Below are 17,693 nucleotides of genomic sequence, written 5' to 3'. Positions count from 1 at the left end.
CATCAATGGATCCAACAGGGGAAAGGAAGCACTGAGATGGCTTACCTTGACTGCTGGGATAGTCCCTCAAACTTGTTTGTGGTCTTACTTGAAGAGGATGGACCCCCATCGTTACCTACAAGGAAAATTTAATGTGAAAAGGTATGTCTTTAGATGGGGAAATGCAGTAAGAGAATATATGGGTTTGGCCTATAGACAGGCATTGCTCAAGTTCCAGAATGGCATTTAAAAGACCCAAGCCAAAACAGTATGCATTTCTGGCATAAGACCAAAACAAAATTGAGCACTGTTTTGGGCTTTGCGGTTTTTTATTTCTGGTAAAGGAGTGTATCAAAGAGGTGAGCAGCTGCTCTGTGGCAAGACCTCAAACAGCATAGAAACTTGGTGATGCTCCCACTGGCTCAGGATCCTGTCCTTAGTTTGAGGGTAGAGAAAGAAGAATACATTTCAGGTTCACCAAGAGGTCCACATGCTAGGAGACTACCCCCTAGTATCCAGACTCAGAAGAAACACACAACTTACAAGTGGAGTGTGTGTGTGAACACCATTAGCAGGGTGGTGGATAAGGGATCATCTGCTGGCCCAAGCCCTCAGGCACTTACTGACTCATCATTCATTCTCTTTTCCTCTTTCCCCTTCCCCCCTTCCCCGAGACAGGGTCTTACTCTGTCACCCAGGCTGGAGTGCAGTGATACAATCAGGGGTCACTGTAGCCTTGAACTCCTGGATTCAAGTGTTCTTCCTGCCCAGCATCCCAAGTAACTGGGACTACAGGGCATTCATTCAAATATTAACCTTTTTTTTTTTTTTCTTTTTGAGATGGAGTCTCGCTCTGTTGCCTAGACTGGAGTGTAATGGTGCAATCTCAGCTCACCGCAGCGTCTGCCTCCCAGGTTCAAGCGATTCTCCTGCCTCAGCCTCCTGAGTAGCTGGGACTACAGGCGTACACCACCATGCCCAGCTAATTTTTGTATTTTTAGTAGAAACGGGGTTTCACCATCTTGGCCAGGCTGGTCTCAAACTCCTGGCCTCAAGTGATCCACTTGCCTCGGCCTCCCAAAGTGCTGGGATTACAGGCGTGAGCCACCACACCCGGCCAAGTATTAAGATGTATTAAGCATTTACTATGTGCAAGGCATAAATGTGAAGCAGAAGGCACAAAAACAAATAAAATGTCACTGCTCTCACAGAGCTTATGCTCTGGCCTGTGAGATTTACACATAGGAAATATACTAACAATGTGTAATGAGATGAACATCAGTTGCTGTCAATTGAGGAGAAAATACTTTCTAAACTCTGACTGCTGGCAGGAACGGGGGAGAGGGAGTAGGGAATGCTGTCTGGGGAAGACACAGCATCTGGACAGGTGAAGAACTTTCTAGTGGGTGAGCAGCAAAACCAGAGGCACACAGGTGGAGGTAAGTGTGCTATGTCCAGGAGAGGGTGACAAGACAATAAATGAGGGCTCTTCTATGATTCATTTCGTGGTGGGAGGAGTGCAGCGCAGTTGTGGAGCCCCAAGCTGCCGGCACCCAGGAGGGTTCCCTGGGACCCTGCATGGGCACCCTGTCTCTGCGGTTCTAGTTCATTTCCTTGCCCTTTCTTCCTGTGACTGCTCTGGAAACTCTTGCTCTCTTCCTTCAGCAGCCTCCTCTCCTCCTCTGCCTAGAAGACTATAATACTGCCTAGGTGGCACTGGGAATGGGCTGGCTGAGGAGGGTGAGCAACAGGAGGGCAGATGAAGAGGGCAGGACTGAAAAAAACCTAACTGATCCTCACTACACCATGAATCTGCTCAACAGCACTGCCCGATTGCCCACATGCTTTTATATTCATCTAGCCTTCCTTCCTCACAGCATGAGGCTGCCATCATTACTCCTTTTCCAAAGATAAGGAAATGAGACTAAATGAATAAATGGCTGCAGGTCCCATGGGGAAGTGGTGTACCTGGGAGTCCTGACCACAAATCAATGTGCTCTTCATTATCCATCAAGACGCCCTGATAGTAACATTAACAGCAATGATCATTTACTGAGCACTTACTGTGAGCAAGGTACTGTGCTACATACTCACAGTAATTATGCTTATGAGGTAAATAGTATAATCACCCCTCATTTTATATATGAAGAAGCACACAGAGAAGTAAAGTCAATTGCCCAAGGTTAGGTCACTGGTAAGGGTCAAAGCTGGAATGGAAAGCCAGCAGCCCTCTTCCAGGGTCTCTACTGTGAATCACCACACTCTAGCACCTATCGCCTCCTGGTCCGACTGCACCTACTGAAGATGGAGAGGCTGGCTTACCTCCTGGACAGAATGTGCTGTAATTCTATGATATTGATACAAGAAGAAATGAGATAAACTGGCATTACCAGAAGAACCAAAGGCTTTCACATTTAGTTTTATTTAATTTTAATTAAACTAACCATCAGTATATGTCCATGAGCCCATATAACTTAATATTTAAGGACTTCTTTGGTAACTCTTATAAAATCCTCTGAGCTGTGATGTTCTTTAAGGTAGGCATTTATTTTCTTCTTTATTTTTTATTTATTTATTTTTTCAAGATGGGGTCTCACTAAGTTCTAAGTTGCCCAGGCTGGTTTTGGACTCCTGAGACCAACTGATCCTCCCGCCTTGGCCTCCCAAAGTGTTAGGATTACAGGTGTGAGCCACCACACATGGCCTTTTTTTTTTTTTTTTTTTTTTTTTTTTTTTTAAAAGAGACAAGGTCTTGCTCTGTTGCCCAGGTGGGAGTGCAGTGGCATAATCATAGCTCACTGCAGCCTTAAACTCCTGGGCTCAACCGATCTTCCCGCCTCAGCCTCCCAAGTAGCTAGGACTACAGGCATGCACCACCACGCCTGGTTAATTTTAATTTTTTTTTTTTTGTAGAGACAAGGTCTCATTGTATTTCCCAGGCTGGTCTCAAATACTTGGACTCAAGTGATCCTCCTGTCTTTGCCTCCCGAAGTGCTGGGATTACAGGTGTGAGCCACTGCACCTGGCCTGGTAGGCATTTCTTTCTAGCACTGTGCTCAATGCTGAGTCTTCAGGGCTAGATATCAAATCTTACACTTTCCCATTTAAATGAGCTGTAACAATCAAAACGTCAAGGTCAATTTTATGTTTGGGGAACGAACTGTTGCATCCACTAATTCCCTTTCCAGGTAGAAAACATTCCAAACAAGTGATTACTAATGCAGGCTGCATGAGCTATACATGAGTAAATTTGAGACCAACAGGGCTGCAGAGGCCCTCTGGCTCTGCTGTGGTCATTCACTCTGCTGTCGCACAGATGAGTCATCACGTCAGGGGCTGCTGCCTAATGCGCACAGGCCCAAATGTCCAGAGTCCTCATTTAACCTTACTCTTTGGCTTCTCAAAATGAGTCTCCATTTTCCAAAGATGGTGTGAGTTTTTATGTCTCTGTCACTTTGCCCCTTATGTTCCTTTCCCCTGCAAGGAAGGCCTGTCTCCTTCCAGTTTTGGTGAATTCCTACACAACTTTCAAAGAACACCTTTAGAGTCACTTTCTGGGAATTTTTCCATAGCTGACTTGACCAACCCTTGTAACCAGCTTCTTACCAATAGTGGTTAATTAGGGGTGCAGATTTTGGACCTAGACAAGTGTGGCTTTGAATTCTAGCTGTACTGCTGACCAGTGGGTATGAGTTTGGGTGACTTCTTATTCTGCTAAACCTCAATTCCCTCATACATAAACTGGGAACAACCATGGTACCTACTACACTAGATGGATATGAGTATTAAAGGAAATAAACTATGAAGTATGGGACACAGTGCTAGACCACAGGAAGCCTGACACAAGGTAATATTATTCACAGCTCTTCAATGGCATGAAACAGAAATGATGCTAATATAACTCAGTGAGTGGTCACTTCAAAGAATGGACCCTGCTTTCTATGTCTTTGTAACACCACTTTTTTTGTTGTTTGTCTGAGACGGAGTTTTGCTCTTATTGCCCAGACTGCAGTGCAATGGCGCGCGATCTCAGCTCACCGCAACCTCTGCCTCCTGGGTTCACTGATTCTCCTGCCTCAGCCTCCCAAGTAGCTGGGATTATAAGCATGTGCCACCACATCTGGCTAATTTTTGTATTTTTAGTAGAGGCGGGGTTTCGCTATGTTGGCCAGGCTGGTCTTGAACTCCTGACCTCAAGTGATCCACCTGCCTCAGTCTCTCAAAGTACTGGGATTACAGGGGTGAGCCACCGCGCCTGGCCGATAACACCACTTTTTAACACAATGTCTGGCACAGAGCAGTCAACAGTCCCTGCCAGCGTCTGGTTGACAAGAATCCTGTCACTCTCATAGCTATGCAAAGGCTACCTGCTGCGCTTGAGAAGAAAAGTATGGCTTAGAAAACATTCTGAAAATAAAATAGTACTGAAAAGAGAACAATGAGGAGCAAAAATATGGAAGCAACTCAATCCCTTTTTTCTCTCTGTGCAATCTGGAAAATGATCTTAGTGTATCATACAGATGTGTTTAAGAGAGACCTGGAGATACATCCTGAACAGGCAATGGAAGAAAGTGTGGCCAAGACTCCTGGTCACCTACTATAGCTTCGAAGCTACAGAAGAACAGTTTGTGGAAAGAGAGGGGGCAGCGAATGGCCTGGTTGTTACAGGAGTATTCTGGAATAGTGAATTACTATACAGGCCTTGGAGTTGGAAATGGGTTCAAATCTCAGTTCTGCAGTTCCTGGATTTGCGATCTTATGCAAGCCATTTGACTTCTCTGTGCCTAATTTCCTCATCAGTAACTGGGACAATGACAGTCCCACTTCCAAAAAGTAGATATGTAATAAAACAAACAAGAAGAAAAACCAAAAAAGCAAAAACCAAAAAAGCAAAAAAAAAAAAAAAAAAAAAAAGTAAATATCCATGTCTCAGACATTTCAAATATTGAGCTTTTTTAGCTGGAAGTCCCAGGCCTGCAATATAAGCAGTAAACCAATTTTTGGCATAGTTTTCCATCCATTATTTGCTCTATATTAAATAAAAATACAATTCTAACTCCCAGTGACCAAAGATGAGGAATGTAAGTGATTCCCAGAGGTCACTTTGTCAAGGACTGGTAGAACCTGGATCAGAACTTGGGCTTCTGGAATGTTCTTTCAGTGCATGTTATGGTTTCCCACGTGCACTGCAGACACTTCTCTAAATGCCAAAGGATGGAGGGCCAGGGGGAGGGGGGAAATTGCTCTCAGGTGTTAATTACAAGAGTCTCAAGTGTGAGAATAGCGTTAGTCTTCAGGCTATCATGAACCTAACAATTAGTTGTATTTCTTTCTTTGCTCTTGCCTGTAAGAATCTTAGGGTCAAATCCATGGCTTACTTCCACACACTGTATGTGACTTTTTATTACTCACTTTGTGGAGAAATCACACTCCTGGAATTCACCTTACTCTGCTACCCTTATTCTCTCTTCGTCCTCATTTCTTATTATTTAAATTGTGTTAAAATATGTGTTAGTCTGTTATAAAGTAGGTTATAAAAAAAAGAGGAAGGCTAGGTGAGGAGGCTGACACCTGTAATCCCAGCACTTTGGGAGGCCAAGGCAGGAGGATCACTTAAGCCCAGGAGTTCGAGACCAGTCTGGGCAACATAGTAAGACCTTGTCTCTACAAAAATTAAAAACTAGCTGAGTATAGTGTGATGCTCCTAGAGTCCCAAGTTACTTGGGAGGCTGAGATGGGAGGATCACTTGGGCCCCGGAGGTTGACGCTACAATGAGCCGTGATTGTGCCACTATACTCTAGCTGAAGCAACAGAACAAGATGCTGTCTTAAAAAAAAAAAAAAGAAAAAGAAAAAGAAAAAAGAGGTTCAATGAAATGCAACTTCAAAAATCATGAAGTCCCTACAAACCCCAAATCTGTCCACAGGACTATTTGTTTTGCTATCAAAAGCCTGCGTTAGAAGTCTCCTGAGACAGATGGCTGGATTCATCACAGAAGCAGGACTTCAGTAATGTAATGCTGGGGCTATTTTGGGCATTGTGGATGTTGTGGTTCTGGCAGGGAAAAAGCCTGGGGTGGCCCTCCCTGCCTGGACAGCATGGGAATGGCATACCAGAGTGCCATGCTGCAGATGGATGAGGAGGCACAGCTAGCAGAGCTTGTGCTGCTTGCCAGGTGAACCATGCTAAGTTGATCGCCTTCTCCACACCTCAGTTTCATGGGCACAGAAACCATTGCTGTGAGGAGAAAGGGATGGTGGGCCTGCATTTTGCGAGCACAGAGTGGTGCGTGGGGAGGGTGAGGAGGGCCGGCTCTTAGCCACACAGGCTGCAGGTGAATCCTGGCCCCCAGGTACTAGCTGTGAGAAAGAGTGTAAATCACTTAACCTTTCTGCGCCCTGAAGTTCAGATAATAGCATTTTCTCTCTGTGTAACTATGGTTAAGACTGAGGTATGTTAACACATGCGAAGTGCTCAACACAATGCCTAGCACTCTGTGAGGCGCTTACAAGTGATGGTCTTATAAAATATTACGTATGCAGTGTTTTATCCAAAGATTCTAAAATAATGAAGAATTGTCATTTTCTTTTGTCTTACAAGCCATAAACCTGTATTAAGAATTTATGGGCTGGGTGTGGTGGCTTATGCTGGTAGTCTCCGGTTTGGGAGGCCAAGGCAGGTAGATCACATAACTCAGGAGTTTGAGACCAGCCTGGGAAACATGGTGAAACCCCGTCTCCACAAAAAATACAAAAATTAGCTGGGCGTGGTGGTGCACACCTGTACTCCCAGCTACTCAGGAGACCGAGGTGGGAAGATAGCTTGAGCCTGTGAGGTGGAGGCTGCAGTGAGCTATGATCATGCCACTGCACTCCAGCCTGGGTGACAGAACAAGACCCTGTCTCAAACACAAAGAAAAAGGAGTTTATGAAGGCATGAAATGGAATTTGAGAGGGGGAAAGATAGACTCTTTGTAATGAAGGAAGTGTGGCCTTCTGTGAAGTAGATGCATTAAAGGTTACAATCTCTGGTCCTCGGTCTCACAAAAGTCTCAACATCAGCTGCCTTGCTTATTTCCTCCTGCCTATTCCACTCATCTTCCAAGGCCAAATGCAAGATCTATTTCCTTCTTAAACCACCTTCTACCTCCTTCTTAAAGGTCAACATGGAGGATTGGGTGGGGCTAATCATCAGCATAGAAAGTGTGATCATCAGCGGAGCCAAGACCTGTCAGTCATGGCTACTCTGCAAAGAAGCTGAATGTCAGAGGTGCCCCGAGACCGGAAACACAAATAGCGGGGAACCAACCAAGGGTACAGGCTTCAGACTTGACAGGTGGGCCGAGTTCAGTGGCTCAAAACTATAATCCCAGCACTTTGAGAGGTCGAGATGGGTGGATCACTTGAGGTCAGGAGTTCAAGACCAGCCTGGCCAACATGGTGAAATCCCATCTCTACTAAAAATACAAAAATTAGCTGGACGTGGTGGCAGGTGCCTGCAATCCCAGCTATTTGGGAGACTGAAGCAGGAGAATTGCTTGAACCCATGAGGTGGAGGTTGCAGTGAGCTGGGACTGCACCACCGCATTCCAGCCTGGGTAACAACAACAACAACAACAACAAAACTCAAAAAACCAAGAGAGAGAACTTGACAGGTAGAAACCTCCTCCTGGCTGAGGAAAGAGGCTGCTGTGAAGCAGGCAGAGGTCATGGGAGTGATGCTAGTGCTGCTGTATGGATGGCTAGTGAGACTAGTGGGTACAACAGAGTGGTGGTGTGAACAGGTGGCCTACAACAGATTGGGACAGGAGGCCTCGAGTCTTGCCTAGTTTACAAGTTTGATTCTGTATTTAATGTTAGGCAAGCGATCAGCATGAACCCATTGATCTACAGAATGGAGAGCTGCTGACAATAACTATAACCCCCAAATCTCCCCTGTGAATCTGGAGGAAGAAATCCTGGGCACAGTGGGGAGAGGAGTACATCTGGCAGTTACATGACAGCTTTTTCTAGTCTTCAGAGAAAACTAGAAAAAACAATGGCCAAGACAGGGATTTGAGACTTTTGAGGTTGTTGGTATGGGTGAACATATTTTGCATGTGGGTTGGATGTGACTCTTTGGGGGTCAGAGGACAAGCTGTGGTAAGCTGAAAAATGGCCACCCAAAGATACCGAATCCTGATCTCTGGAATTTGTAAATGTCACCTGACTAGGAAAAAGGGAGACAAGGAGATTATCTTTTTTTTTTTGAGATGGAGTTGATTTACTCTTGTTGCCCAGGCTGGAGTGCAATGGTGCGATCTTGGCTCACCACAACCTCTGCCTCCTGGGTTCAAGCGTTTCTCCTGTCTTAACCTCCCGAGTAGCTGGGATTACAGGCGTGTGCCACCACGCCCAGCTAATTTTGTATTTTTAGTAGAGATGGGGTTTCTCCATGTTGATCAGGCTGGTCTTGAACTCCAGACCTCAAGTGATCCGCTCACCTCGGCCTCCCGAGACAAGGAGATTATCACAGAAAATTCAGGTGGGTCCTGAATACGATCACATGTACATTTATGAGAGAGAGGCAAAGGCAGTTCTGAGAACACAGAGAGGCAGCGGCAGTGGGGAGATGACTATGAAGGCAGGGGCTGCACCACTCCACGGAACACCTGGAGTCACCAGAAGCTGAGAGAGGCAAGGAACAGATTCTTCCCACAGGGCCTCTGGAAGGAGCAAAACCCTGCTGGATTTTGGACCTCTAGCTTCTAATACTGAGAGAATAAATTTGTTATTTTACAACATCCAGTTTGCGGTATGTGTTACAGGAGCCTCAGGAAACTAATGCAGGTTTCTCCAGCTATCCAGCAAAATGCTAGGCTGAGAATAATGGTAACAGTAGCTAACATTTATTGGGTGCTGCCTATGTTTTGGTTGTTTTTCATGTGTTCTTCTCATTTAATCTTCATGATAACTCCACATGCAATACAGACACTATTACTAGCCCCATATTATGGTTAGAGAAGCTTTGGCACTGAAAAATTCAAAGATACTTGCTGAAAATCACAAGGCTATTGAGTAGTAGAGATGGAATGAGAATCCAGAGAGCATGACGCTTGAGTCCACCTTAGAGCACTTTGCTGAGAGAAGCAGCACACGCCCTCAGAAGGAGTTCATGTACTGGAAAAGACAGGCAAGGAAACAGCCACTGTGATACCCACTACACCAGTGGGGGCAAAGGGTGGGAGTGGGGAGTTTTATTGGACTGTGGAAGGCCTTTTAAGTAGATCCCAGGAGAGCAGGTCTTGAAAGATGACTAAACATTAACATAAAGAAGTAGAGGGAAGAAGATTCTAGGTTGAGGGCATACTGTGAGGCTCAGATCTGAGAGAAAAAAATAGAACTTCGGGGAATGTGGTGTACCTCAAGATGGTGGGCATGTTCAGCTTTGGGGGTGGAGAAGGAAGGCCTGGTGAGAGCTAAGGGTCTGTTCTTTCACTACCTGCTCATGCTTGGTGTCTACCCCCCAGTCCTGATCTCTCACAGTTCAAAGGCCCTGATCCTCACGGGCTGAGAAGAGATGGGAGGTTTAGGGGAACATAAGAGCGCTAGAAAGGTGCAGCCACAGAGGGAAGCTGCAGGCATCAGAGAGGAAGGTTGTCTAGGAGGCTGATCCCCTAAATGCCTTGCTGATGACCCGTCGGGCCCTGCCTTTGGCTTCTAGAATACAATGTCAGCAGGAGGCGGGGAGGGATAAAACCAAGCAGTAATAATACAACGCAGACTGTAAGCACCAGGATCAGAGCAACTATAACCTTTCTAAGGAGAAGTCCAGCTGTGTATGAACGTACCCATACATGCCCATTACTGACCTGCGTCTGTAGATAGTATATCTCACATACATGCATGTACACCAACATATGCTTTCTAAAATCAAAATTTAAAATAAAAATTAAATTGTTTTTTAAATTTAAAATTTTGATTTCAAAAATCAAAAGTCCATGCCACGTGGCAAACTGTCACTGTGGCTGAGGACAGATGATGATTTTTGTCCTTCAAGGCTGGTTGTAGGTGAGAGGCTCTGAGCTGGTGACAAACTGACAGACAGAACAGCGTCCTCATCTGGAAAAGGTTCTAATGCCCCCAGCTCACTGTCAGGCATGCTTACAAAGTAAATTTTGTTTAATAAAAAATGCTCCCTGACCCACCAACAATGGGGGGAAAAGCGGCCAGCTGCTAGTCTTGCTCTTGAGTGATGTGAAAATCTAAAAAAGTGATGATTTTCAAGCCGGAAAGCAGAAATTTGGTACATTTATTTGACGAATGTTTGAGTCTATACAACGTGAAAAAAGGCACTTTAAAGCTTACAAGAAATAAAACCACTTAAACAAGAGGATTAAAATTTAGAGAAAATTGGAAAGGAGGTTAATTTGTGATATGAAAATCTGCATGTGAAACTTGTGACTTTCATGGAATGTTATTTGGGGGAAAGGCCTTTTTGACGAAATCTGGGGATCCTGAAGGCCTTACACAGCAGCCTCTGAAAATGTCAAGGACATCCTTAGTCTTTATGTACACACGTGCTAACATACCTCAATTGTTCTTGCCTGGCTTGTGGGAACTAATTCATTAACACCAAACTCCAATGTCTCCTCCTCTCTAAACCTTCCCTGGCTTTCCTCCAAAGTCTGACACTCAGTTTTCCAGCATTTCCAGTGTTTAGACAACACGTCTATCCTGATAGTAAAGAACATGTGCTCTAATGATTTACCCACATGTGTACTGCATTAGACCATGAGCTCCATGAGCATATGGACTGAGAAGGCCCAAGCAAGGGGCATAGCAAGTGCCTCAAGTAAGCAAACAGACTCAGAGAATGAACGGCTAAATGCAGACACATGCTTGCCACACACATAACCCAGGGTGTCTGGACCAGATGGTGAACAGGTGACAATCAGCAACCAGACAATGTAACTTTCCCCCAAAACTCGAAACACAAAAATTATGAAGAACAATGAAACTCCACAGCAGGAAGAGGTGAGACACACAAACTAACATATTTATTCAGCAAAGCTTCTGTGTCTGTCTGTCATGGGCCAAGACCCTGTTTGGTGATGGCGTGACCCCTAAGTCGCTAGCAGGCCAGTAGTAAAGATGGAAATTATGTCCCTTGTAGATGGGAATTTGTCATGTGCAATCAATGTCACTGAAGTGATTAACAAGCTGACTCTGGGCAAATTTATTCATTCTCAAGTGATTACTGAATATTCACTGTGTGTCAGGCACGGTTCCAGTAAACACAGGTGAGAACAAGACAGACAAGGTTCTGGCTCTCATGGAGCTTACATTTTAGTGGGGCAGCTTACATTCTGTGATAAGGTGTTTGGGAGAAAACAGGTAGGGAGGGAGCTGCGTTGGAGAGGAGGGTCAGGGAGACAGACATGTCAGCTGAGAACTCAAGGATGAAAGGGAGGCAGCTGTTCAGAAAGCATGACAGAGTTCCAGGGAGTGGGAGGGCCCTCAGGAGGCAGCGGATGGTGTATCCAAGAAGTGAAAGGCAGCCAGCCCTCAAGACAGAGTGGCAGGAGAGGGTCTGGGAGATAAGAGTCCGATCGTGCAGGGCCCTGTGGGCCTTGGTATAGGGAGCTTGCATTTATCTGAAGCTCAGGAGGAAATCTTATAAGGGTGTTAAGGAGAAGAGTGACGATGATCTGATTTATATTATATAAGAAAACCATTCCGGCTGTTGTGAGGAAAATGGATTACTTTGCTTTTCTGAGCCTCTGTTTCCTTATATATAAAAGAGACTAATAATACCTACCTCACAGAGTTGCTATTATAATTGAGTAAGATTTAGGAAGTGCTCAGCACCTTTTAGCTTTTATTGGCCTAAATAGTTTTCAAAATGTTACTTTGCCTTAAGAGACAGGTAGAATCATGTCATATATACCCGAGTCAGCACCCAGCATGTATGTGCTTAATGGGCCACTGCCCAGTGGAACCCCACATGCTGCCTGGCCCCAGCAGCTTTGGCCCTGACTTTAGGATAACTTACCCCAAGGAACTGCGCCTTTGTTTGGGGGCCCGTGAGGTAGTGGGCTGGGAGGGTCGGATAGGGTTCTCTTGTGTCCGGGTGGTGGGGGAGGAGGCCTCTTCTTGGATAGGGTGGAGCTGCCACTAGAGGTCTGGGTGCTTAGAGGGAGTGTTGAAGGTGGGCCAGTTGGACCTAGAAAGGAAATTGAATGGGGGCAGGAAGATTAATCCCAGTCTCACAGATACAAAACAGCCAGTATGCAATCACTTCCACACATCAAAATGTGGTATGATACACAAAGACAAAAGCAAAAGGATGGATATGGCTAAGTCCATCAATCTAATAACTCACAAATAGGGTTTTAAAAATTTGGTTAAAAAAAAAAAATGGCCAGGTGCAATGGCTCATGCCTGTAATCCCAGTACTGTAGAAAGCTGAGGTGGGAGGATTGCTTGAGGCCAAGAGTTTGAGACCAGCCTGGGTAACATAGCAAGACTCCGTCTCTACAAAAATTAAAAAAATTAGCCGGGCCTGGTGGTGTGTGCTTGTAGTCTCAGCTACTTGGGAGACTGAGGTAGGAGGATCACTTGAAGTCAGGAGTTCGAGGATACACCGAGCTATGATTGTGCCACTGCACTCCAGCCTAGGCAACAGAGAGAAAAATTTACAACAAAGGTAAGAGGAGTGTGTGCTTTAAGGAACAAAATGCCAGTCAACACAATGCTACTGGGTTTAGATCATTTAGGTACAATGGGAAAAATAAACACACACGCACATCTTAAAACAATAACTCCTTAGAATCATCACAAAATCTACTGAGGGAGAAATCACACATCACTACCAGCAAAATCAACAGAGAAAGAACAGGGTACAGGCTAAGCCTTCACTGGGCCACAAGCTGAAACATGAAATACATGAAATGGTTCATATAATAGAATTTTTCTCCCTACAACTTTTTCTTTTAGTCAGCAAACTGCCTTAAGTTTTTCTTTAAAAGAAAAAAAAGGCTTTTCTAAATAATGAAGAAAGAACTGGACGTAAAGCGTTACCTGGAAAAAAGAGAACTCCAAAAACCCTTTGCTCTAGAAACCAAACCATCTGTTATATTGGAAGCCTGAACAACATTTATATAAATTAGACACTGATTTTTATAAACTAAAAAAAAAGACTCAACTTTCTCCAGAGCTAAAGACAAGACAGCAGAAATGATAGTAATATTCCACATACACACAAAAATGGGGTTTGTTTTTAAAAGCTGTTAAGGGAGTAGTGTATTTGATCTTAATTTTCTTTATTCAAAGTGACAATGAAGTGGTTGGTGTGTGCCAGGTATTCTATGCTGGGCACTTTCACTACTATTGCTTTATTTAAGGTGTATGGTTTAACTGTGTTCATGGCAAAACTGCTTCTGCAAACATTAAGAAAAAAAAGCTAGGACCAGGCACGGTGGCTCACACCTGTAACTCCAGCACTTTGAGAGGCTGAGGTGGGCAGATCATTTGAGGTCAGGAGTTCAAGACCAGCCTGGCCAACATGGTGAAACTCCATCTCTACTAAAAATACAAAAATTAGCCAGGTGTGGTGGCGCACGCCTGTAGTCCCAGCTGCTCGGGAGGCTGAGGCAGGAGAATCGCTTGAACCCAGGAAGTGGAGGTTGCAATGAGCCAAGATCATGCCACTGCATTCCTGCCTGGGCATCGCAGTGAGACTCTGTCTCAAACAAAAACAAAAACAAAAACAAAAACAAAAACAAGCTAAGAAGACTGTCACACTGAATGTTTAACACAGATTAGTAGATATCTAGTAATCCAGAAGGGCTCCAAAAGAGCTTTATACATTCTTTGTATTAAAAAAAAAAAAATCTAATTAGCTGCTGGCCTCCTTCCTTGGTATAAAGGAAGCTTTCGTATTTCCCACTGTCAACTACTAGTCCCTACTATATTGACTTAAACCATCATTTCTCTAAGATAGGCTAGTTCTGAAAGTAAATACTGTTAATCTCAGTAAAATTATCATCTGCTTTAGGTTTAAATTGCCAGGCTATATAATTTGCTTCTTTGTCTCACTGATGTGATACACAATGGAAGCCTGATGCTTGCCCCAAATCAACACTTAATTAGAGTATCAGGCACAGCAGCTTTCAGATACTATTTTACTTTTATAACAATACAAAGATTGTTATTATGGCCTTGCATCTGCATAATGCTCTGTAGTTTTCAAAATGTGTTTATATATGCTATTTCTCGACTTTTTTCCTAGGTTTATCATTAAAGCAATTTTTTTTTGAGATAAGGTTTTGCTTTGTCATCCTGCTTGGAGTGCAGTGGCACGATCACAGCTCACTGCAGCCCTGATCTCCTGGGCTCAAGCAATCTTCCCTCCTCAGCCTCCTCAGTAGCTGGGACTACAGGTGTGTATCACAATATCTGGATAATTTAAAAAAATTTTTAAATCTTTTGTAGAGACAGAGTCTCACTCTGTGGTCCAGGCTGGCCTTGAACTCCTGAGCTCAAGTGACCCTCCCAAAGTGCTGGAATTACAGGCGTGAGTCACCACACCTAGTCTAAATTTAAAAAAAAAATGTTTATGGATACTAATAGTTGTACCTCTTGATTTTCATACCAACTCTGTGAAGTATGTGGGTCAGACAGTATTGCCCCAATTTTGCAGCCAAGAACTCAGAGGCATGATTAAAGTTACAAGCCATGAGGGGCAGAGCTGGGATAAGGCAGGTGTCCAGGACTGGCGAGGCACTCACCCCATCAAATGATGCTGCTGGTTCCTGAAAGCCAGGGCAGCATTTCCTGTGCTTGGCACATGAGGAAAACAACAACAAATGCTCAGTATCAGGAAGTGTAACTTTCCTTTTGGAAATAAATGGATAATAGATAATAGACAATGGTGAGGTTCTCTAGCAATTTCATCTTTATCGCCATCTAGGGACTTTCTGAAGCAGATGCAGTTCCCTTCCAGGAAACAAAAATTGTCAAAGACAAAACGCTATTGGAGCCATGTCTCTGAGCAACACTGCATTATATATGTATGAGACTCCAGGAGAGATTAGACCAAAGAGGCATCCTGTAACCATAAACCATGCAAAATCCAACCTCCTGAATCATTTCAAAAATTAAGGAATTAGTACGTCCTATGCCATTATATACTTCTGACTTCCTTCATATTGCTAATTATAATCTCTAATTATTTAAGTCTTTGTTTACTTATTTGTTACCTGACTCTCCCACAAGACTGGGAGAGTTCTATTAGGGCTAGGCTTTTCTCTGGTTTTGTGTAGATGACTCAACCACTACTTCCATCTTTTTAGGCCAGTGATTTTTTTATTTTTATTTTTTGAGATGGAGTTTCACTCTGTCACCCAGGGTGGAGTGCAGTGGTGTGATCTTGGCTCACCGTGACCTCCCCATCCCGGGTTCAAGTGATTCTCCTGCCTCAGCCTCCCAAGTAGTAGCTGGGACTACAGGTGTGTGCCACCATGCCTGGCTAATTTTTGTATTTTTTGAAAAGACAAGGTTTCACCATGTTGGCCAGGCTGGTCTTGAACTCCTGACCTCAGGTGATCCACCCACCTCCAACTCCCGAAGTACTGGGATTACAGGCGTGAGCCATAGTGCCTGGCCAGGCCAGTAATTCTTAAGGAGGCCAGTACGTTTCACTTAGGGTGACTGATCAGAAACAAGTGGGGAGAATTAGTAGGAAGGAACAGTGTTAAGTGTGAAAAGGGATATTCAATTTTATAATCTTACACCTGGAAAACAAACACACAGACCTATCTACTGTTTTGTAGTAGAAGCTACAGAAAGGAAGATGCTACAAAATCTTCGCTGGCAAGGCATGAGTTAAAATAAGGTTGAAAAACACTATATATAAAACCCCAGAAACGCAGACTTAAAAAATGTTTGAAGATTTAAAGAGCTCAGAAAGACTTCCAAAATTAGTAACCAGTCCCACAGCATTAAAAGGGATCTTTTATGCAAAATAAATCTGAGTACTGTTTCAGTCAGGAAAAAAGCAATTCTGGTAAGATAAAGAAAGTGGAAACAAAATAAAATGGAACACAGCATCAAACGCAACACAAAAAAGGGTGGGGAGGCAAGATTAGTGAGTGGTGACAGAGATGCAGAGGTGACTAAGAGGCAATTTTCTCTCCTGAACTCTGCCAGAGGCCTGTGGAAGTTAAGAAGAAAGTGCCCCAAACCTCATTTGCCACTAATATTGGCTACCATGTGAAATAACTGTCTATATCTTCTTAAAAACATGGGTCTAGTCTTCCAAAGCTTCTATGAATAAATGAGGTTAAATAATTAGAAGGTCTTCTAAGAGGAGACAGAGTACACCTCATTCTTCCTGAGGGTTTACATGTTAGTTTAGCATCAGCTGTCACATTCAAAGAAGCTGAATCATCTAGGAGCATGTATTTTCCATGAGAAAGCATTCCCCGCCCTTAAACAGAGGTGGATGACAGGACTAGTGTTCTGTAGGGTGAGAAGGCAAGCCACATATTTATTTTTAAATAATCCATGATCAGAAAAAGTCCTTGAGGCCGGGCATGGTGGCTCACATCTGCAATACCAGCACTTTGGGAGGCTGAGGCATGAGGATCACTTGAGGCCAGGAGCTTGAGACCAGCCTGGCCAACATAATGAAATCCTGTCTCCACTAAAAAATACAAAATTAGCTGGGCACGGTGGCACACACCTGTAATCCCAGCTACTTGGGAGGCTGAGGCAGGAGAATCGCTTGAACCTGGGAGGTGGAGGTTGCAGTGAGCCAAGATCATGCCATTGCACCCCAGCCTGGGCGACAGAGCGACAGTTCATCTCAAAAAAAAAAAAAAAGTCCTTGAAAAAAAAAAAGTCCTTTTGTGGACACCTACTGGTGCCTGTTTTCACCACCCTTCATCCTTGAGGCACTTCTGGGTCCTCTCGTGGGTGTCAGGTGCTGTGCTCTGGACGCAGGCCTGTCCTCAAGGCACTCTGTTCTGTGGCTTCTCTCCTCACCCGCCCTGTTCTCTAGGAGTTTCTAAATGTGTCTTCTGATCTGTTCTTCACCGTCCTCCCTTGTTAACGGCCCTCCCCGCACAGACAGCATCCTCAGCCCTGACCCCTGGCTATGCCTGGGTCTCTTCCCACATCTCCAACAGCCTCTTGGTCACTCCATTTGGACATTCTGCTGTGCCTTCAACTCAAGTGGTCGCCACTGAACCTACCTGATGTGCTGCCAGAGCACCTCAATGTCAGCCTCGGGGATGCCTCTGACTGAGGTCTATGTCAGAAGTGTGCCCGGCATACGGCCAGGGTTCAGGAAGTGCACCCAGACAGTGCATTGCAGAAGTGACTATGCTCACTCTGGCAGGCCCACAGGCAGTTTTCAGGCCAAAGCTCTTGTCCCACATTCCTGGGCCCAGCAATTTAGTCTCTCACAAGGTGGCAGCTATCTCCTGAGACTCTCCCAGGAAATGACATTCTCTTCTCACTGAAGCTCCCTTATGGGAAATCGATACATTCTTAAACTATGAAGGTGGTTTGAGAATATCTCCCCAAACAGTACTCAACAACAAGGCAATCTCTCCACTTAGCCCGGAAAAAAATCTCCTGGAAATCATTCACCTATACCTAAATATATATACCGTAAAAAATGAAAATTCATTCCTAAAATCATAATCAGCATGCTTTTCAAATCTCTT

At 44.4% G+C, this 17,693-nt stretch overlaps 1 protein-coding gene across 5 annotated transcripts in view; it reads right to left on the bottom strand.

Moving 5' to 3' along the window:
- Positions 1-17,693, bottom strand: part of ASAP1 (ArfGAP with SH3 domain, ankyrin repeat and PH domain 1) — a 395,931-nt gene that overhangs the window by 27,798 nt on the left and 350,440 nt on the right. For 4 of the 5 annotated variants that reach the window (XM_050801573.1, XM_050801575.1, XM_050801574.1 and 1 more), the window contains 2 exons: positions 12,014-12,184; positions 46-115 (listed from right to left, as the gene is read on the bottom strand). In XM_050801573.1, coding sequence (XP_050657530.1) covers positions 46-115; positions 12,014-12,184 — 241 coding nt within the window. The remainder of the gene's footprint in view (positions 1-45; positions 116-12,013; positions 12,185-17,693) is intronic. The other variant, XM_050801576.1, reaches the window with a different exon arrangement.

The sequence above is a fragment of the Macaca thibetana genome, chromosome 8 (assembly GCF_024542745.1).
Source record: "Macaca thibetana thibetana isolate TM-01 chromosome 8, ASM2454274v1, whole genome shotgun sequence".
Lineage (NCBI taxonomy): Eukaryota > Metazoa > Chordata > Mammalia > Primates > Cercopithecidae > Macaca > Macaca thibetana.
Note: the sequence above shows the minus strand (reverse complement) of the source record. Positions and strands in the feature narration are given on the sequence as shown.